Source organism: Columba livia, chromosome 8, assembly GCF_036013475.1.
Source record: "Columba livia isolate bColLiv1 breed racing homer chromosome 8, bColLiv1.pat.W.v2, whole genome shotgun sequence".
Classification (NCBI taxonomy): domain Eukaryota; kingdom Metazoa; phylum Chordata; class Aves; order Columbiformes; family Columbidae; genus Columba; species Columba livia.
Window position 1 is genome coordinate 7,753,315 of NC_088609.1, and position 13,685 is coordinate 7,766,999.

The 13,685-nt window shown below is 54.6% G+C and overlaps 1 protein-coding gene across 1 annotated transcript; it reads left to right on the top strand.

Annotated features, from left to right (window-relative positions):
* Window positions 1-75: 75 nt before the first annotated feature.
* Window positions 76-11,016, top strand: IER5 (immediate early response 5). The gene has a single exon (XM_065071818.1). It carries the CDS (start codon window positions 9,586-9,588, stop codon window positions 10,330-10,332), a length of 747 nt encoding a protein of 248 aa, XP_064927890.1. The 5' UTR covers window positions 76-9,585; the 3' UTR covers window positions 10,333-11,016.
* Window positions 11,017-13,685: the final 2,669 nt, after the last annotated feature.

Genomic DNA, 13,685 nt, shown 5'->3' on the forward strand with positions numbered 1-13,685 from the left:
CAAACGCCGCCGACGTTGGGCTGGCGTGACGTCCGTTGTGCCGCCATGGCGGCTGCCGGAGGGAGCAGGCGGCGCCTCGGCGGGACCGCCGGTACTCAGGGACTGCTAAGGGGGGCGGCGGTGGGTGCCCCCAGCCTGCTGCCGGCGGGAATGACCCTCCAGGAGGGGTGTGCGGCAGGCGCATGGGGTCGTCCCGGCTCTTCGTGAGGGTTTTGCTAGGCCCCGGGAGCCTGCGGCCCACTAGGCCCCGGGCGGCCTCTCAGTGCTCTGAGGCAAAATGTCCCTCTCGCCGCTGTGTCTCCTGCGTGTCGGCCTCTTGTACTGAGTAGCAAGTCATGGTCCCAGGCAGGGTGTTTGGTGTGAGTGGCCTGGCCAGGCTGCGTTCCTGCCCACTGGGGCAGGAAGAAGGGGAGAGCGGCTCCCTTTCGCCTTTCCTGCCCCGCAGTGAACAGGCACCGCTTCCTTCCTCCACCCACCTCCAGGCGAGAACAGGCCTTTGCCTCCTGGCTGTTGTCCACCCCATGGCGAGGATCCCCTGTTCCCTTACTCTCTCCTCTCTTAAATCTCTGGGCTTCTTAACAGGCTCAACTTTGAGCATAGATAGCCCTGAGCTTAGAAGGGCTGGCAGGAGAAGAAGGGTGCCCACGCAGTGCTGGGGGATGTCCCTGTGTTAGTCCTATGGGGCAGACAGGCATGATGGTCAAGCTTGCAGAGGCTCAATCAGGAGTAATTCCCCAAATCTTTGCTTTCATGACAAAAGTTTTCCTGTGCTTTTGGAACATGGCTGCAGTCCAGCATCCCAGGCAAAGGCAGTGCTGGTTCACTGAGGGAACAGCCACAAAACCCATTTGCAGAGGTGCTTCCTCAGCATGTGAACTGGATACCTGGATTTTGCAATCGCAGCAGGTTTGCTCACGAGTGCAGGGTGGGAAGGCTGTGGCACATGTAAAACCAGTTTCTGCAGTTTGTGGGGTGAGAGTTGACTCCTGCTTTGGCCAGCCCCATGCCTGGGAAACCCCAGCTTGCCAGGTGTGGTGCAACAGGCAGCAGCTTTCGGGTCTGTGTTTGCTGGCCCTTCCTTGCTGCACCTTCAATGGCTTGTTTCCCACATCAGCGGGTTTTGGGGAGGGCAGTCTCTGTGGTGAGCACAGGGGGTTCCCTCCTGGAAAAAATGGTGCCAAGGGGTCACTGGGCCAGTTTGTCCCAGTCCCCCCAAAGACCTTGTACCCCCCAGAATCCTCCTGTGACTTCCACCTATGCTTCACGCCCTTCAGAGCTCCTGCCTTCCCCATTGCTGCCGTTCACCACACTGTGTCACAGCCCTCACCTCCTCTAGCAGCTTTGGGCTTCTTGTTGGGATAGAGAAAGAAGTCCGGTGTGTTTCCAGGCAGGAGAAGGAGAGCTTGGTTTGGGCTGGAGCTGCTCGGCAGTTCTGGTTTCTTCCTGCCAAGACTGTCACAGCAGAGGCCTGGTATTCACCGAGTACCCACGCTGGCTCTCCTTTGGGTGCTGCTGCACTCTGCAAGGACAGCGTTTCCCAATGTGCTGTGCCTTAACAATTAGTGTATCACAAACAAGCTTGGAGCATGATACATGACACTATAACGTGCCTCTTCAAATGCATACCCACAGTGGGGACATCGCTCTGAAGCCGCTTGCTGAATGTCGTAGCCTTGTTGCTCAGTGTTTGGAGCCTCCAAGGGATTTGTCTGTAGTAGTTAGGGTGTTTGAAAACGTGGTATATTCTGAGCAGTGAAGATTATCTGGGTTAGGTTTGTTCGAACACACATGACAGTTAGACTTGTTCTCGCCAAGCATCCCTTGAAACCTTCACTGCACTGGGAATGAAAAGGGAAAAGCTCCTGTAGCCTCTTGTGAGTTACTGGCTAGGAATTTCAGAAACCTTGTAATAAATTACGTCAACACTTTATTCACTTAATTGAAAATGTTTCTTTTACACATTTGCAAAAAAGTTTAAAGCTTCACAGAGCTGTTGAGGGCTGAAAATAAGGAGGTGCTAGCAAAATGTAGGGAAGTTGCAGACCTTCCAGGAATAAAAAGGACAGCCTTTTCTTTGATGCTGAAAATTCATTTATGCCATGTAGTAAACAATTTAGATTTTTCACGTGAAAGCCACTCCAACTGCGCTGCTATGTATTTTTCAGAATGGGGGCGTTTTTGCTGTTTCTTGTGGTGAGCTCTGAGTTTTCCATTTGGAAGCAGCAAGGAGTGTTTCGGTAGCTTTTTGGTGTGCTCGTCTAACCAATTTCTCCCTAGGAGAAGAGTGCTCAGTGCATGTCACACAGCTGCAGAACTGGTCAGGAAAGATCTGATTAAACACTTCTGCATGAAAAAGTGCCAGCTCGTCAAAATCCCAGTTGTCTGCAGGCAAGAACTGGGCTTCACTGAAACTTTTTTTGGGAAAGTTTTTGTGGCATGTGTGTACACGCACAGGGGTGTGTGTGTGATCCCATACTAGCCTGGTGCAAAGAATATGCATTTGATGGGGAAGGGATGGCTTTTCCTCTCGGGGGAAAAGCTGGATTGGTTTGAACTTCAATTTGTAGGAGCATAGGGGATTTTTTTTTTCCCCACAGACAAGGCTTTAAAGTTAAAGGAAGAAACGATAAAGCAAATGGTTTTCAGATGCTTTGGGGTTTTTCTTTCTCATTTGCATTTTTAGTGAAAGTTGTTGAAGCTTTTCTATGGTGGTTGTGAGAGAAGAATTAAGGCAGTAACAATTTGATACAAAACACTAGGCTGTAGCTAAATATGCAGTGTTGTGGTGGGCAGCGAGGGCTTACATCAAATCTCAAAGGTTTCCATCAAATCCTACCCACTTGTGGCCCCTCTGTGTTTGTAACTGGGTTTCCTCACCCTCGTTTTTACAAATCTGTGGTGACTTCCCTGTGAAGCACAAAGGGAACAGACAACATGAGGCCTCAACTATGTGATGGAGTGGTCCCCTGAATTTAGTGACACTGAGGTGTTAAAATAAGAAGGTGCCAAGAGGCGACTGGTCCTTGCCCAGAAGACTTGGATGCTCCTGGTCGCACGTGATGGAGCCAACAGAGCGGGTTTCCTTGGGCTTGCAGTTGTCTGGGAAGGAGTGAAACGTGACTGAAATTCTTCCTGTTGTCGTGGCTTATCCTCCTGTTGCTGTCTCTTGTGTGCTCTCATTGTCTAATGAGAGCTGGTTTCATGCTGTAGCCGTACCCTTGGGTGAGTTTGTAACAGTGCAAGGCTTGTGTGCAGTAGAGACAGCAATCCCAGACTGGGCAACCGGACAAAAATGGTAAAAATGCAATCAAGTATGGAATAAATTAGCAAATGCTAGGTGATAATTCATGGAAGGATGCAAGATGACTATTCAGAATAAGGGTTGTTTTGGAGAAAGTTAATTTTCCTTTTTGTAGTGCATGAATAATTGTTTACTTAATGAAGATGAAAATGGGAAATGAAATTGGGCAAAGGTGACATTACTTTCTGCAGGGTGAACCTCTGGGACTGCCTGCCACAAGATGCCAGGGATGCTCAGAGCTTACCTGGACCCCCAAAGAGGTTAAATTATGTGAGCAGTGAGGTGCTGGACTTCCAGAGTCCTCTTTACTTTTTTAAGTGGGTGAAATTAGAAGGGGCTTTTCCTCAGCAGCCCTTCCCCACAACCTTCCTCGTTATCCCTGTGTCCATGGACGACCTTTCCAGGGCTCTGGGCTGCAACACGTAGTCAGCTCCGCAAACCAGGTGAAGGATGGCCCGAGGAAGGTTCCTAGAAGAGGGAAGTGGCACAGATCAGAAGGAGTAGGAGCAGTTAACACCTGCTGAGAGGCACAGGTGTTTTCTTTTGCAGTTTTCCTTGCTGGTGGGAGGAGGGATTCGGGACAGGGAAGATCTACTCTACCCTTGCTGTTCTCATCAGTGGTTGCTTCTCTGAGAACTTGGAAGGTTCCCTCCTGGCATGCCTTTGGACTTTTGATAAGCGCTACGTGTGGTGTGCTGTGCTGGCAAGTGACAAGACCATGGTCTCCCCTTTCGTTAGCAGGGAGCTGAGCAGGCAGGCTCCCCACGGATAACAGCCCTGTGAATCAGGAGCATCATTGTACCACCTCCCCATCATGCTTAAGTGGGAAGCAGTTGCACAGAGGATGCATCCTGCGCTCTGGGATGTGCAGAGGGCTGCAGTCATCATGCCTGCCAGCTAAAAGGAAGGTGACATTGAGATACAGGGAGAGAAAAAAAAAAAATAGGCTGAGGGTCCTTTGGGCAGGCGATCTGCCCCGTGGTTTGCTGAACTGTGATTTCGCCTGGCTCCGTGCGGAGTTCACATGATTAATTTGAGATGTTTAACCCTGTGCTGGGCCGCAGGTGAAGGCCACTGAGGCTGTCTTCTTCTGTAGCAAAGAGTTTGCTGGGGAGCAAATCACTGGGCTCTGCTGGGCTGCATCCCAGGGCTGTCCTGCTGCTTTTCTCCCTGGACACAAGGCAGCCCGCATCTTTGAAAATGGCACAGGACCTGCTGTAGGCATATCAGACAGAGAAAAAAAGTACAGGAAGGTGGACTACAATAGAAGGGTTGTCTGATGGGAAACCTCAGACAAATAAATGCTCTTTTTTTCCCCAGGAAACCCAAACCAGTTCCATAAAACACTGAAAGATATGGGGCCACATTTTTCCAAGGGAAATGGCTGCCTGAAGAAGCTGATAGCTGGGAGTGGGATTTTTTTTCCCCCTTTTGTGTATGGAGAGACTGTTGGAGGAGTAGCAGGATTTCTGCCAGGCAAGGGTTCAGGGCCACGGGTCTCCAGGACAGAGGAGGAAAATCCCAAGCTGGTGGCTCAGAGTAAGAGAAAGGAAATTTAAAATGATTTGTGCAGGAGCAAAAGGGGGAATCCCAGGTCACTGGTGGAAAAGAGAAAAAAAAAAAAGAGACATGTAGGAGAGAGTCCTGACTGCCTGGGGTATCTGCACTATCATCTCTGCCGACAAGAATGGGGTTTTTAACCCTGGAAAACCCCTGTGCTTTCGAGTAGGTGGCTGTACTGGAGGCTCACACGCTGTTGTGGTTTGCAGGGCGGGTGTTTAGGAGCTCTCAGAAGCTGAGGGAGCTGCTTCCTCTCCTTTGGGTTTAGGTTTGTATTGATTTGTTTGTATTTGTTTCACTTGCAAGTTGTGTTTGTTTTTCATTCGGCAGGGATTAGTGGTTAGTGCTCTCGGCTGTCTTTTGGGATGTTTTCCAGCTCTTCTGACCTTATCTCCAAGCACAGATAAACCAGAGCAGTTGGGAACTCTGGGGAATTAGTTACTGATATCCGATTGCAGCAGGTCCAGACTGCATCCCTGTGAATCATCGATTTTTCTGAAGGAAAAAAAAAAAACAACCCCAAACAAACCGCCTCCTGCTCCTGAGCCCTGCAGGGGTCCCTCACAATTCAGATGCTTGTTATTCCCATCTAGAAATGAACTTGGGCTGCAGATGGATCCATGTTCACGTTTGGAAATGTTCCTCCGTGTCCTGTTTAGCTTCCATCAGCAACTCCCCAGGGGATGCACCTGGATCTCTCTGGGGCTTTGGCTGTCCCCAAGCTCCGTTTTTGCTTCAGGCAGCTGGTGGCACAAAGGCTTTTGCCCCAGCCCCACTGGTGGTGAGGGAGGTGAGGCTGTTTTCATAGAATCATAGAATAGTTTGGGTTGGAGGGGAACTTTAAAGGCCATCTAGTCCAACCCTTCATCATTTTTTTTGTTCACATCTTCTTCCTGGGCAGGGTCTAACTCATGAATCCTGGTCCGAATTGAAGAGTAAGGGGACAGTGTGCTGCAGTGGTGCTGGGACAGCCAAAAAAAGCGATGGACGGCTTCAGCCTGTGCTTGAGTGGACCTTAATTTCACCATCTGTCCTACCCAGAGGGTTTTCCATCTCTTTGCTGCAGCTGGCTTCCCCCTGGGGCCTGGGACACACATTTGGTGACAGTGAGGGGCTGGCGGGGGGGTGGGGATGTGGACAGGCGCCACTGTCGAAACAGGATCTTGCTAACCACATCCTCAGCACCGTGGGCTGCGGCTGGGGGGGACGGGAGGACCCCAGACGGGGTTTTGCTGCCGTAGGTAGCAAAGATGCAACAGCACGAATCCCCGATGAGCTCTCCGGCGCCGACCTCCTCTGCTTGCCGTTGAAGGCGGATTTCAACGCCTCCAAAAAACCCGGTGGTGTGCGCAGCCCTTTGCAATTATGATTTTGTACCACAAGCTGTTTCCTGCCCCGAGCTGCTTTTATCTCGCATTGTTTTCCTTTCCAGGTGGGGCCGTGGGCTCCCCGCTGCTCGGCCTCCGGGGCTGCCTCCTCTGCCGGCTTGCCGGCCACGCTGCCGGCTGCAGCTTGCTGGCGGAGAGGCCACCTTTGTCTGCCAGCCCGTCCTCCCTCCTCCTCCTCCTGCCAGAGCTATTTCGGGAAACGGCAGCTGAGCCGGAGGATTGTTAATTGTTCGTCAAACCCCTTCCAACCCGGTTAGATCACATGCAGAGATTAGAGCACCCTGTCACACCCTTTCCTCCACCTCCCATATCCCCCTGTGACCCCCTAGAGATGGGGGGCAATGTTCTTTCTTTGGGCAGACAGACAGACAGATGGACATGAGGCGTGTCCGAGTGTCTGGGATGCCGGCCCCGCTGAGGAGCTGTGTGTATCCCTGAGATGCCGAGCTGTGGGTATCCTGGAGATGCTCTGCTCAGAGGGGATCCCCAGCAGGGTCATCCACCAGCAGGGGTGGGCTCTGGGTGCAGGCAGGAGCCCAGGGCAGGCAGGCAGGCAGACAAAGCCACCCAGGCTCTGACCTCAGAAGCTGCCATGTGACTATGTGACTTTGCCTCCAACTTACTAAAGCATGACATCAGCCTGGGAGGGAGAGGCAGGGCTGCCACCAAAATACTGCCTGGCTTAAATGGGCTGCCTGTGTGCTGCTAGATGTGCTCTGCTTGCGCTGCTGTCGGTCTCTTCCTGCCTTCATTTTGCACAGGTGCCCCCCACCCCAGGAGAGCAACCCCCTCCCATCTCTTTGCAAAGGGCATGACGTGCAGGCAGGGCAGTGTCAGGGCAGGGCTTTGGTGCCCTGGGATTAACATGCACCCACGGTTGTGCCTGACACCAGGTGCAGTGTTGGTGGGTGACACTGGTGCTACTGGGCAGTAGCTCTGATGGCGTGCACCTCTGCTCCTTGCTGTTGGCTCCCCAAAGTCCCCTCTCTGAGCGCTAATAAGGATGAGAGACTGCTCTGTACCTGTCGCCATCATCCTTATCCTTGGCCAGGGCAGGGGAGAGGCTGCTGATCCACCTGCTCCTAGACAGGGTGGGTAGCCAAAACCTGGTGACCAGAGAGAAATGGTGCTGCACACCATGGGGGTGAGGCGGTGAGCAGCAGAACAGGTCGGTCTGCTTGTATCCAGGCATCTTTCCTCAGCAGAGCTCTTGCGCCGTGTCTCCTCCGCCTGTGTTCCCCTTTTTCAGCCGGTAGGGTGGCTTTGCACCACTGCTCTTCATCCAAGTTGGGAGTGTACCCAGCTGAGATTTATCAAACCTGGCTTTATCCTTCTAACCAGGGTCATCTCTGCTGAGGATGAAGGTGCTTGGGTCCTGCAAACCAGTCCCAGAGCAACCCGCCTGGTGACGGACAAGCCGTTTTGCGGGGGCACAACCGAAAGCCGTGCCATGGAGGGGACACCAGTGACGGGCAGACGTGCCGGCTGCGGGCGAGGAGGCATGACTGCAGTCCCAAACATCCCAGCCCAGACCTGCCCCAGCTGGTTAGACTGACCTGAGGGCTTAGGCCAGGGTGTTACCTGCTCTCCGAGGCACAAGGAGCAGGTTTGGCGGGTCTGGAAACCCTTGGTTCCCACCACTGGGGCTCGCGTCCCTCCGGCCTCCCACGCCGGGCGTGGGGGTGACAGCCCCGTGCTCTGCAGCCGGGAGAGGCTCAGCCAGGTGTGGGCAAAGGTAAAGCTGGGACCGGCTGCTTTGGCTGGTGTTTTGACCATGAGGTTGAGCGTGCTCCAGTCTCATTGTTTGAGATGGAGCGTGACAGGTTTGTGCAAGAGGAGGTGGACATTTTGAGATGTCATGCACCAGCTTGACATGCTGTTGTGTTCAATATCCAGAAAGTGGCATTTGAGTTTTTCCAGTTATGCTCAAGCAGGAGAAAAACATGTGTTTGGTCCGAGTGTGGGGGTTTTGGGAGGAAAGCTCCTGCTGTGTCAACTAGATGTGGCTGAATCTTCACCTGTTTTTTGTTACTGCTGGGAACAGCCACCCCCTTGTTCTTCCGGTGAGCCAGGACATGGTGGCAGATCATGCCAATAAAGCATCACAGCAGGCCATGGCTCTCCTTTTGGGGGGGTCTGCAGATGAATCCCTTGGAAAATAAAAGAGATAGAAGCAAGTTGCTGTGTGTCAGCTGGAATGGAAACCGATACTCCAGGGCAGCACATTGAACTTCCTTAATTTTGGGTCCTTTCACTTCTTGCCTTTTTGCAGGCAGTGATTGCTCCTGGGTGGGAGAAGGAGAGTCCCTGCTCCAAGCCCCAAAACATCCCCCAGCTTGCCCAGTGCAAGAGCTGTGTGGAGCTTTCTCAGAGGCTTCTCCGGTGCCCGGAGCTGTGTCTGTGGGCGGTGGGTTGTCCCCTGTGGTCCTCAGCCACCAGGCTGGCCCCGCCACCAGTTTTCACAGCTCCAGCAGAGCAAGGTTTCAGTTCCCAAACAAAGTCCTCCAGGCTGCCGTGGTCCTCATCACCCCTGGAGATGCTGGTGGCCTGTTGTCCTCCCCCATCCACCCTTATAGCCCTTCCCATCCCCTTTGCAGATGTTCCTCATTTACCCTGGGCTTTCGGGAGCCTTCACCACCAGAGCCCTGGAGCGGATCTCAGCCTGGCAGCTAGGCAGGGATGGCTTTCTGCTCAACGTCACGGCAGATTTTCCTTGAAGTACTCAAAGGTACACTACCCTGTGCAGCCAACACCAACACCAGTTGCCTCTCTAACACGACATGTCAGAGGCGGGTGCTGAAATTGGGGGAAACGTTTTTAAAATGCAGAAAACAAGGGTTACTTTTCATTTGTGGTGGTGGTGTTTTGTATGTTTTTTTTTTCCCCTCAGAAATGTTTTAGTTGTTTTGGCCAAAATTCCTGATGCTGCCTGTTGATCAGACCAGGCAAATTTGGAGTGCGGTGGAGCCGGGGTGCTGCAGAACTGGGGTGCTGCTACAGCGCTGCCGGCAGGAGGGCCCCACCAGCAGCCGTGCGCTGGCGTTGCCGCTTTAAGAGCCCTCTCCGCGGGGCGAGTGTTCGAACCCGCTCCCCTGCCTCGCCATTGGCCGGCGCGGGCGCGCGGGGGCCAGCCGGCGGTTGGAGCGGCCGGCGGGGCGCCCTGATTGGCCGGGGCGGGGGCGGTATAAAAGTTGGCCGGGCGCGTGGGCTCGCCTCAGTCGGCGGCGCGAAGGAGCAGCGCGCGGAGTGTCGTTGCGGGCGGAGGCGGCAGGCGCGGCGCGGCTTCCTCTCGGTCCCGGTCCCCACGGCCCGGCGCCCACCCCCGCCTCGTCCCCCATGGAGTTCAAGCTGGAGGCGCACCGCATCGTCAGCATCTCGCTGGGCAAGATCTACAGCGCCCGGGGCCAGCGCGGCGGCCTCAAACTGCACAAGAACCTCCTGGTGTCGCTGGTGCTGCGCAGCGCCCGGCAGGTCTACCTGAGCGAGCCGGGCTGCCCGCCCGAGCCTCCCCCCGCCGCCTGCGGGCCCCCCGAGGAGCAGCCGCCGCCCTGCACCACCACTTGGGCGGCCGGAGAGCCGCCGCCGCCGCCTCCGCAGGACGAGGCGGCCAGGGCCGGCCCGCGGCTGCCCGGTGCGGACTGCGAAGGCCCCCGGCCGCGGCGCTGTTGCTGCGGCTGCAGCTGCTGCTGCTGCGCGGCGGGCGGCGAAGCGACCCGCGGGGACTGCGCCACTGCCACCGCTGTGACCTCGCTGCCACATTGCCCTCGGAAGCGGAGCGCCGGTGAGCGGGGCCAGGCGGGCTCCCCGGTGAAGAAGCCACGCCGCGAGGTGGAGGAGTCGCCGTCGCCGGGCGAGCAAGAGGACATGGAGACGGGCAACGTGGCCAGCCTCATCAGCATCTTCGGCTCCAGCTTCTCGGGACTGCTCAGCAAGGAGCCCAAGGGCCGGCGGCGGGCGCCTCTTGAAGGCGGCGAGGCGACGACGACACCCGCCGAGGCGGCGGCCGAACCGGGACAGATTTGCTGCGACGAGCCGGTGCTGCGGACCCTCAACCCCTGGAGCACGGCCATCGTGGCCTTCTGATGCGCGGCTCGCAGAGACTCGTCCCCGCTCCGCCGCGGGGAGGGGGGGGCCTGGCGGACAGACGGGCAGCCGGACCCAGAGGTGACACCCCCGCGCTCCTCCCACACCCCCGGCCCGCCGGAGGAGGGCGGGCAGCGCCGCGGGGCTCCGGCGGGTCCCGGTGCCGTGCCGCTGCCCCGCCGCACGGGAAGAGCACCGGCAGCACTTCCTTTCCCCGCCCGCCGCCGGCACCGCGGGCCCCGTCCGCCGGCACCCGCCCTGGGAGCGCCCCCGGCCCTGCCCTCCCGGAATTCCCCTTCCCGGCAGGGCCGCCGCCCTCCCCGGCGCCCGGGGGGAGACTCCTCGGCTGGTGCCGGCAGCGGGGGCACTCCCACCGGATAATATTTTAAGCTTGGAAAGTATTAAGTTTATTAAATAAAGTCTCTATTTTGGAAAGGTTTAGGTCAGAAATATTACCTGGTGCTTTTAAAAAGTGTTTATTGAGAGAAACGAAGTTTACAGATGCTCTGACGGAAAGTCCTTGAGCCTGTTCGTTAGGCTTGGTAACTCCCGGTCTTTGTTGTATAAAGGCTTGGGGCTCCCGTAGGGATTTTTGTACAGTGTTCTCCTTCAGTGATGTATCTTGTTTTGTATAAAATGTAATTCTACGTGTACAACACGTATTAAATATTTTCAACTGTATAAGTCTAGTCCCTGTTTGTGCCCCCGCTTGGCTCGGGGTGGGAGGAGGAGGAGGGCCGGGGAGCAGGGCAAGCAGCAGCCAGGGTGTGGTTGCTGCATGTCTGTGGCTGGATCCACCCTGCCTCGCCGGAGGCTCGGGGTGGGTCGGAGTCCAGCTCCTCTGGGAGCTGGGAAGAAGGGGAACTTGTGTCAGGGCAACTGGAGCCCTTCCCAGGATCTGCTGCTTACAGGCTCTTCCCAGGGCTAGAGCTGCCGTGGCATTTGAGGTCTTGCTCAGACAGTCCCTCCCGTGCAGAGTCACTCTGGGGGAGGAAAGCGATTGCTAAATCCCAGAAGAGCAGCTGCGCAGTCTTGGCCTTGTGGCACAACCAGACGAGGGTTGGCCTCTGGCTATTTGCTCAAAGCTTTGGGCTGGGGGCTGCCAGTGGATCCTGCCCGGGTGGAGGTTGTGCTCACAGCCAGCTGCTGCTCCGCCAGAGGGATTTCTCAGTGGCTGCTGTTCGCTGTTACTTACAGAATAGTTACAATGATGACTATCACAGCACCTTTTTTTTTTTTTTTTGTTTTCATTATCAGTGTAACTGGGTTAAAGTTCCTGCTCTAAGGAGTGAGGAGGAAAGTTTGGCCTCAGCTTCACAGTGACTATGGAGAGCCCCAAGGCGTTGTAATTAGACTGAATTGTGGGGGAAACTTTTTTTTTCCTCTGCTTCTTGCTGGAAGATTCACTAAAGGCTTCCCTGCTCCTAATTAATGAACTTTTCAACTGTGGTTTGCATCTCTTATGAGTCAAGGAAGATGTCTGTGTGCTGGGATATCTGGCCAAACCTTGGGGGTCCGGCTAAGGTGGGAGGGCTGGGGGGTGGTGTGGGAGACGAGTGATGGCCAATGTGAAGCTTTCTGCTCTTTGCTTTCTGTGGTGTGGCTGGAATAGGCCCCACATTGGCAGGCAGTGCTGTCCCTTACTGGGAGCACTGGGCTGGGGGTTACACTTGGTTTCTGTGAGAGATGGCTGGTCTGAGACAGCTTAGAGGCAGCTTTACAAGTTCGTAGCTCCTTGTTCTTCCGTAAAAATGAAAGTCCTACCATCTCAATTTTCTTGATAATTGCACTTAATGGTAACATACAATTTTAGTCTGGTAGACAACACCAAGGAAGTTGCATGTGATGAGACATTTCTTTCCACTTGATGACCTTTGGGAGGTGACAGTCCCTGCTTCACTTGTACAAGTGCTTTCCAGGAGAACCTACAGTCCAACAGCTGGGCTGTCAGATGGGAGGTGAGGTCACCTTGGGACCTCTCCAGGAAGAGGAGAGCAGAGGGAGGAGGAAGGTGGCTACAGAGGACTGTCCCCAGCTCTCCTCCTGCTCCCTTGCAGAAGAAGGTCCTGCTCTGAAGACATGAGTTGCTGATGTGGGTCTGAAGCTGGGCTGGGGGATGGAAATGACCTCCTGCTCCTGTACAAGCACGGCTTTCTTCTCAAGGTGAGGCACCACTGCAGTCCTGCTCCAAGTTCAGAAACAGTATCTCCGTGGAAGCAGATGGTTTTGCCCAGGGCTTGCTGTCAGCTCCCAAGCACTGAAATGTGATGGAGGCACTCCTGGGGAGTTGAGGGGGAGCAGCTTGCTCTATCTAATGATTTTCTGGGCATCAAACTGCTGGAAGAACATCTGGTCCAGTGGGTTTGTGTGGCTCTGGTGTCCTTGTGCACACAAGACCCAACCTCCCTTTGGCACAGATACCCAGCAGCGCTTATATCTATTTTATCGTCCAGAGAGGAGTTGTGCAATGCCTTAATTGCTGTTGGCTTCTGAAAATACAACAAAGACAGCTCAGAGGTGCCAGCGCAGCTCCTTCTGGCTGGCATGACCTTTCCGTGGAGCTGAGGCAGAGCAAGTTCTGTCTTACTGGCTGGTAACCACAGTGCCAGGTTCCCAAAAAACTCAGTCCATCTCCCTCGGCTGCCGGAGCCGTCTCTGCTGCGCCAGCATGGTTCCTGTAGCTGTGTTTTTGTAACGTGTGGGGTTTGCTCCCCAGGATGCATGTGTCCCCAGGGAGTCAAAGTGGCTGCTGCTGAGGGGGCTGGGAAAAATAACCGAGGTGAGGGAGCTGCCAGTGAGCTTTGGCTCGATATAGAGGGGTCTGCACTGCTGCTGGGAAACGAGTCTCAAAAAACACCAGTAATCATTATGCTGATACTTTTGGAATCAACTTTTCTTCTTTTCTGTTTATTTCCTTCCCTTTAAAAAAAAAAAAAAAAATTAAATCCTATAATCACTTTTACCTAAACAGGGTCTGTTTTCCTTAATTAATCTGTTCCATTGTGCTGCTTCAACCCCTGGACTTTTCCTTCTGCTCACAGCGCTGCTTTTCAATCGCCGCAGAGGTGAGGGTGATGGGGTGGGACAGCAGAGCAAGGAAGGGGGAACGAGATCGAGGAGCGGCTGACAACCCAAACCTGCTTCTCAGGCTGATGCCGATGCAGGGGAAAAGTACATAAATAAGCCAGATAAAAATAAAAACTTCCATCGCTTGGAAGAGAGGATGACTCCTATGGAAACTACCTCATGGGGTCGAGGAGGATATGACTTCATAGCAAAATGGCAGGATCCTCACCTTCCTATAATAGCAATGAGCTGTCGGAAGTGTTTGCCTGGGCTGCTGCGATCCCCGC

Excerpts from the sequence above, each read along its gene's own strand:
- IER5 (XM_065071818.1), top strand. The coding sequence starts at position 9,586 with ATGGAGTTCAAGCTGGAGGCGCACCGCATCGTCAGCATCTCGCTGGGC.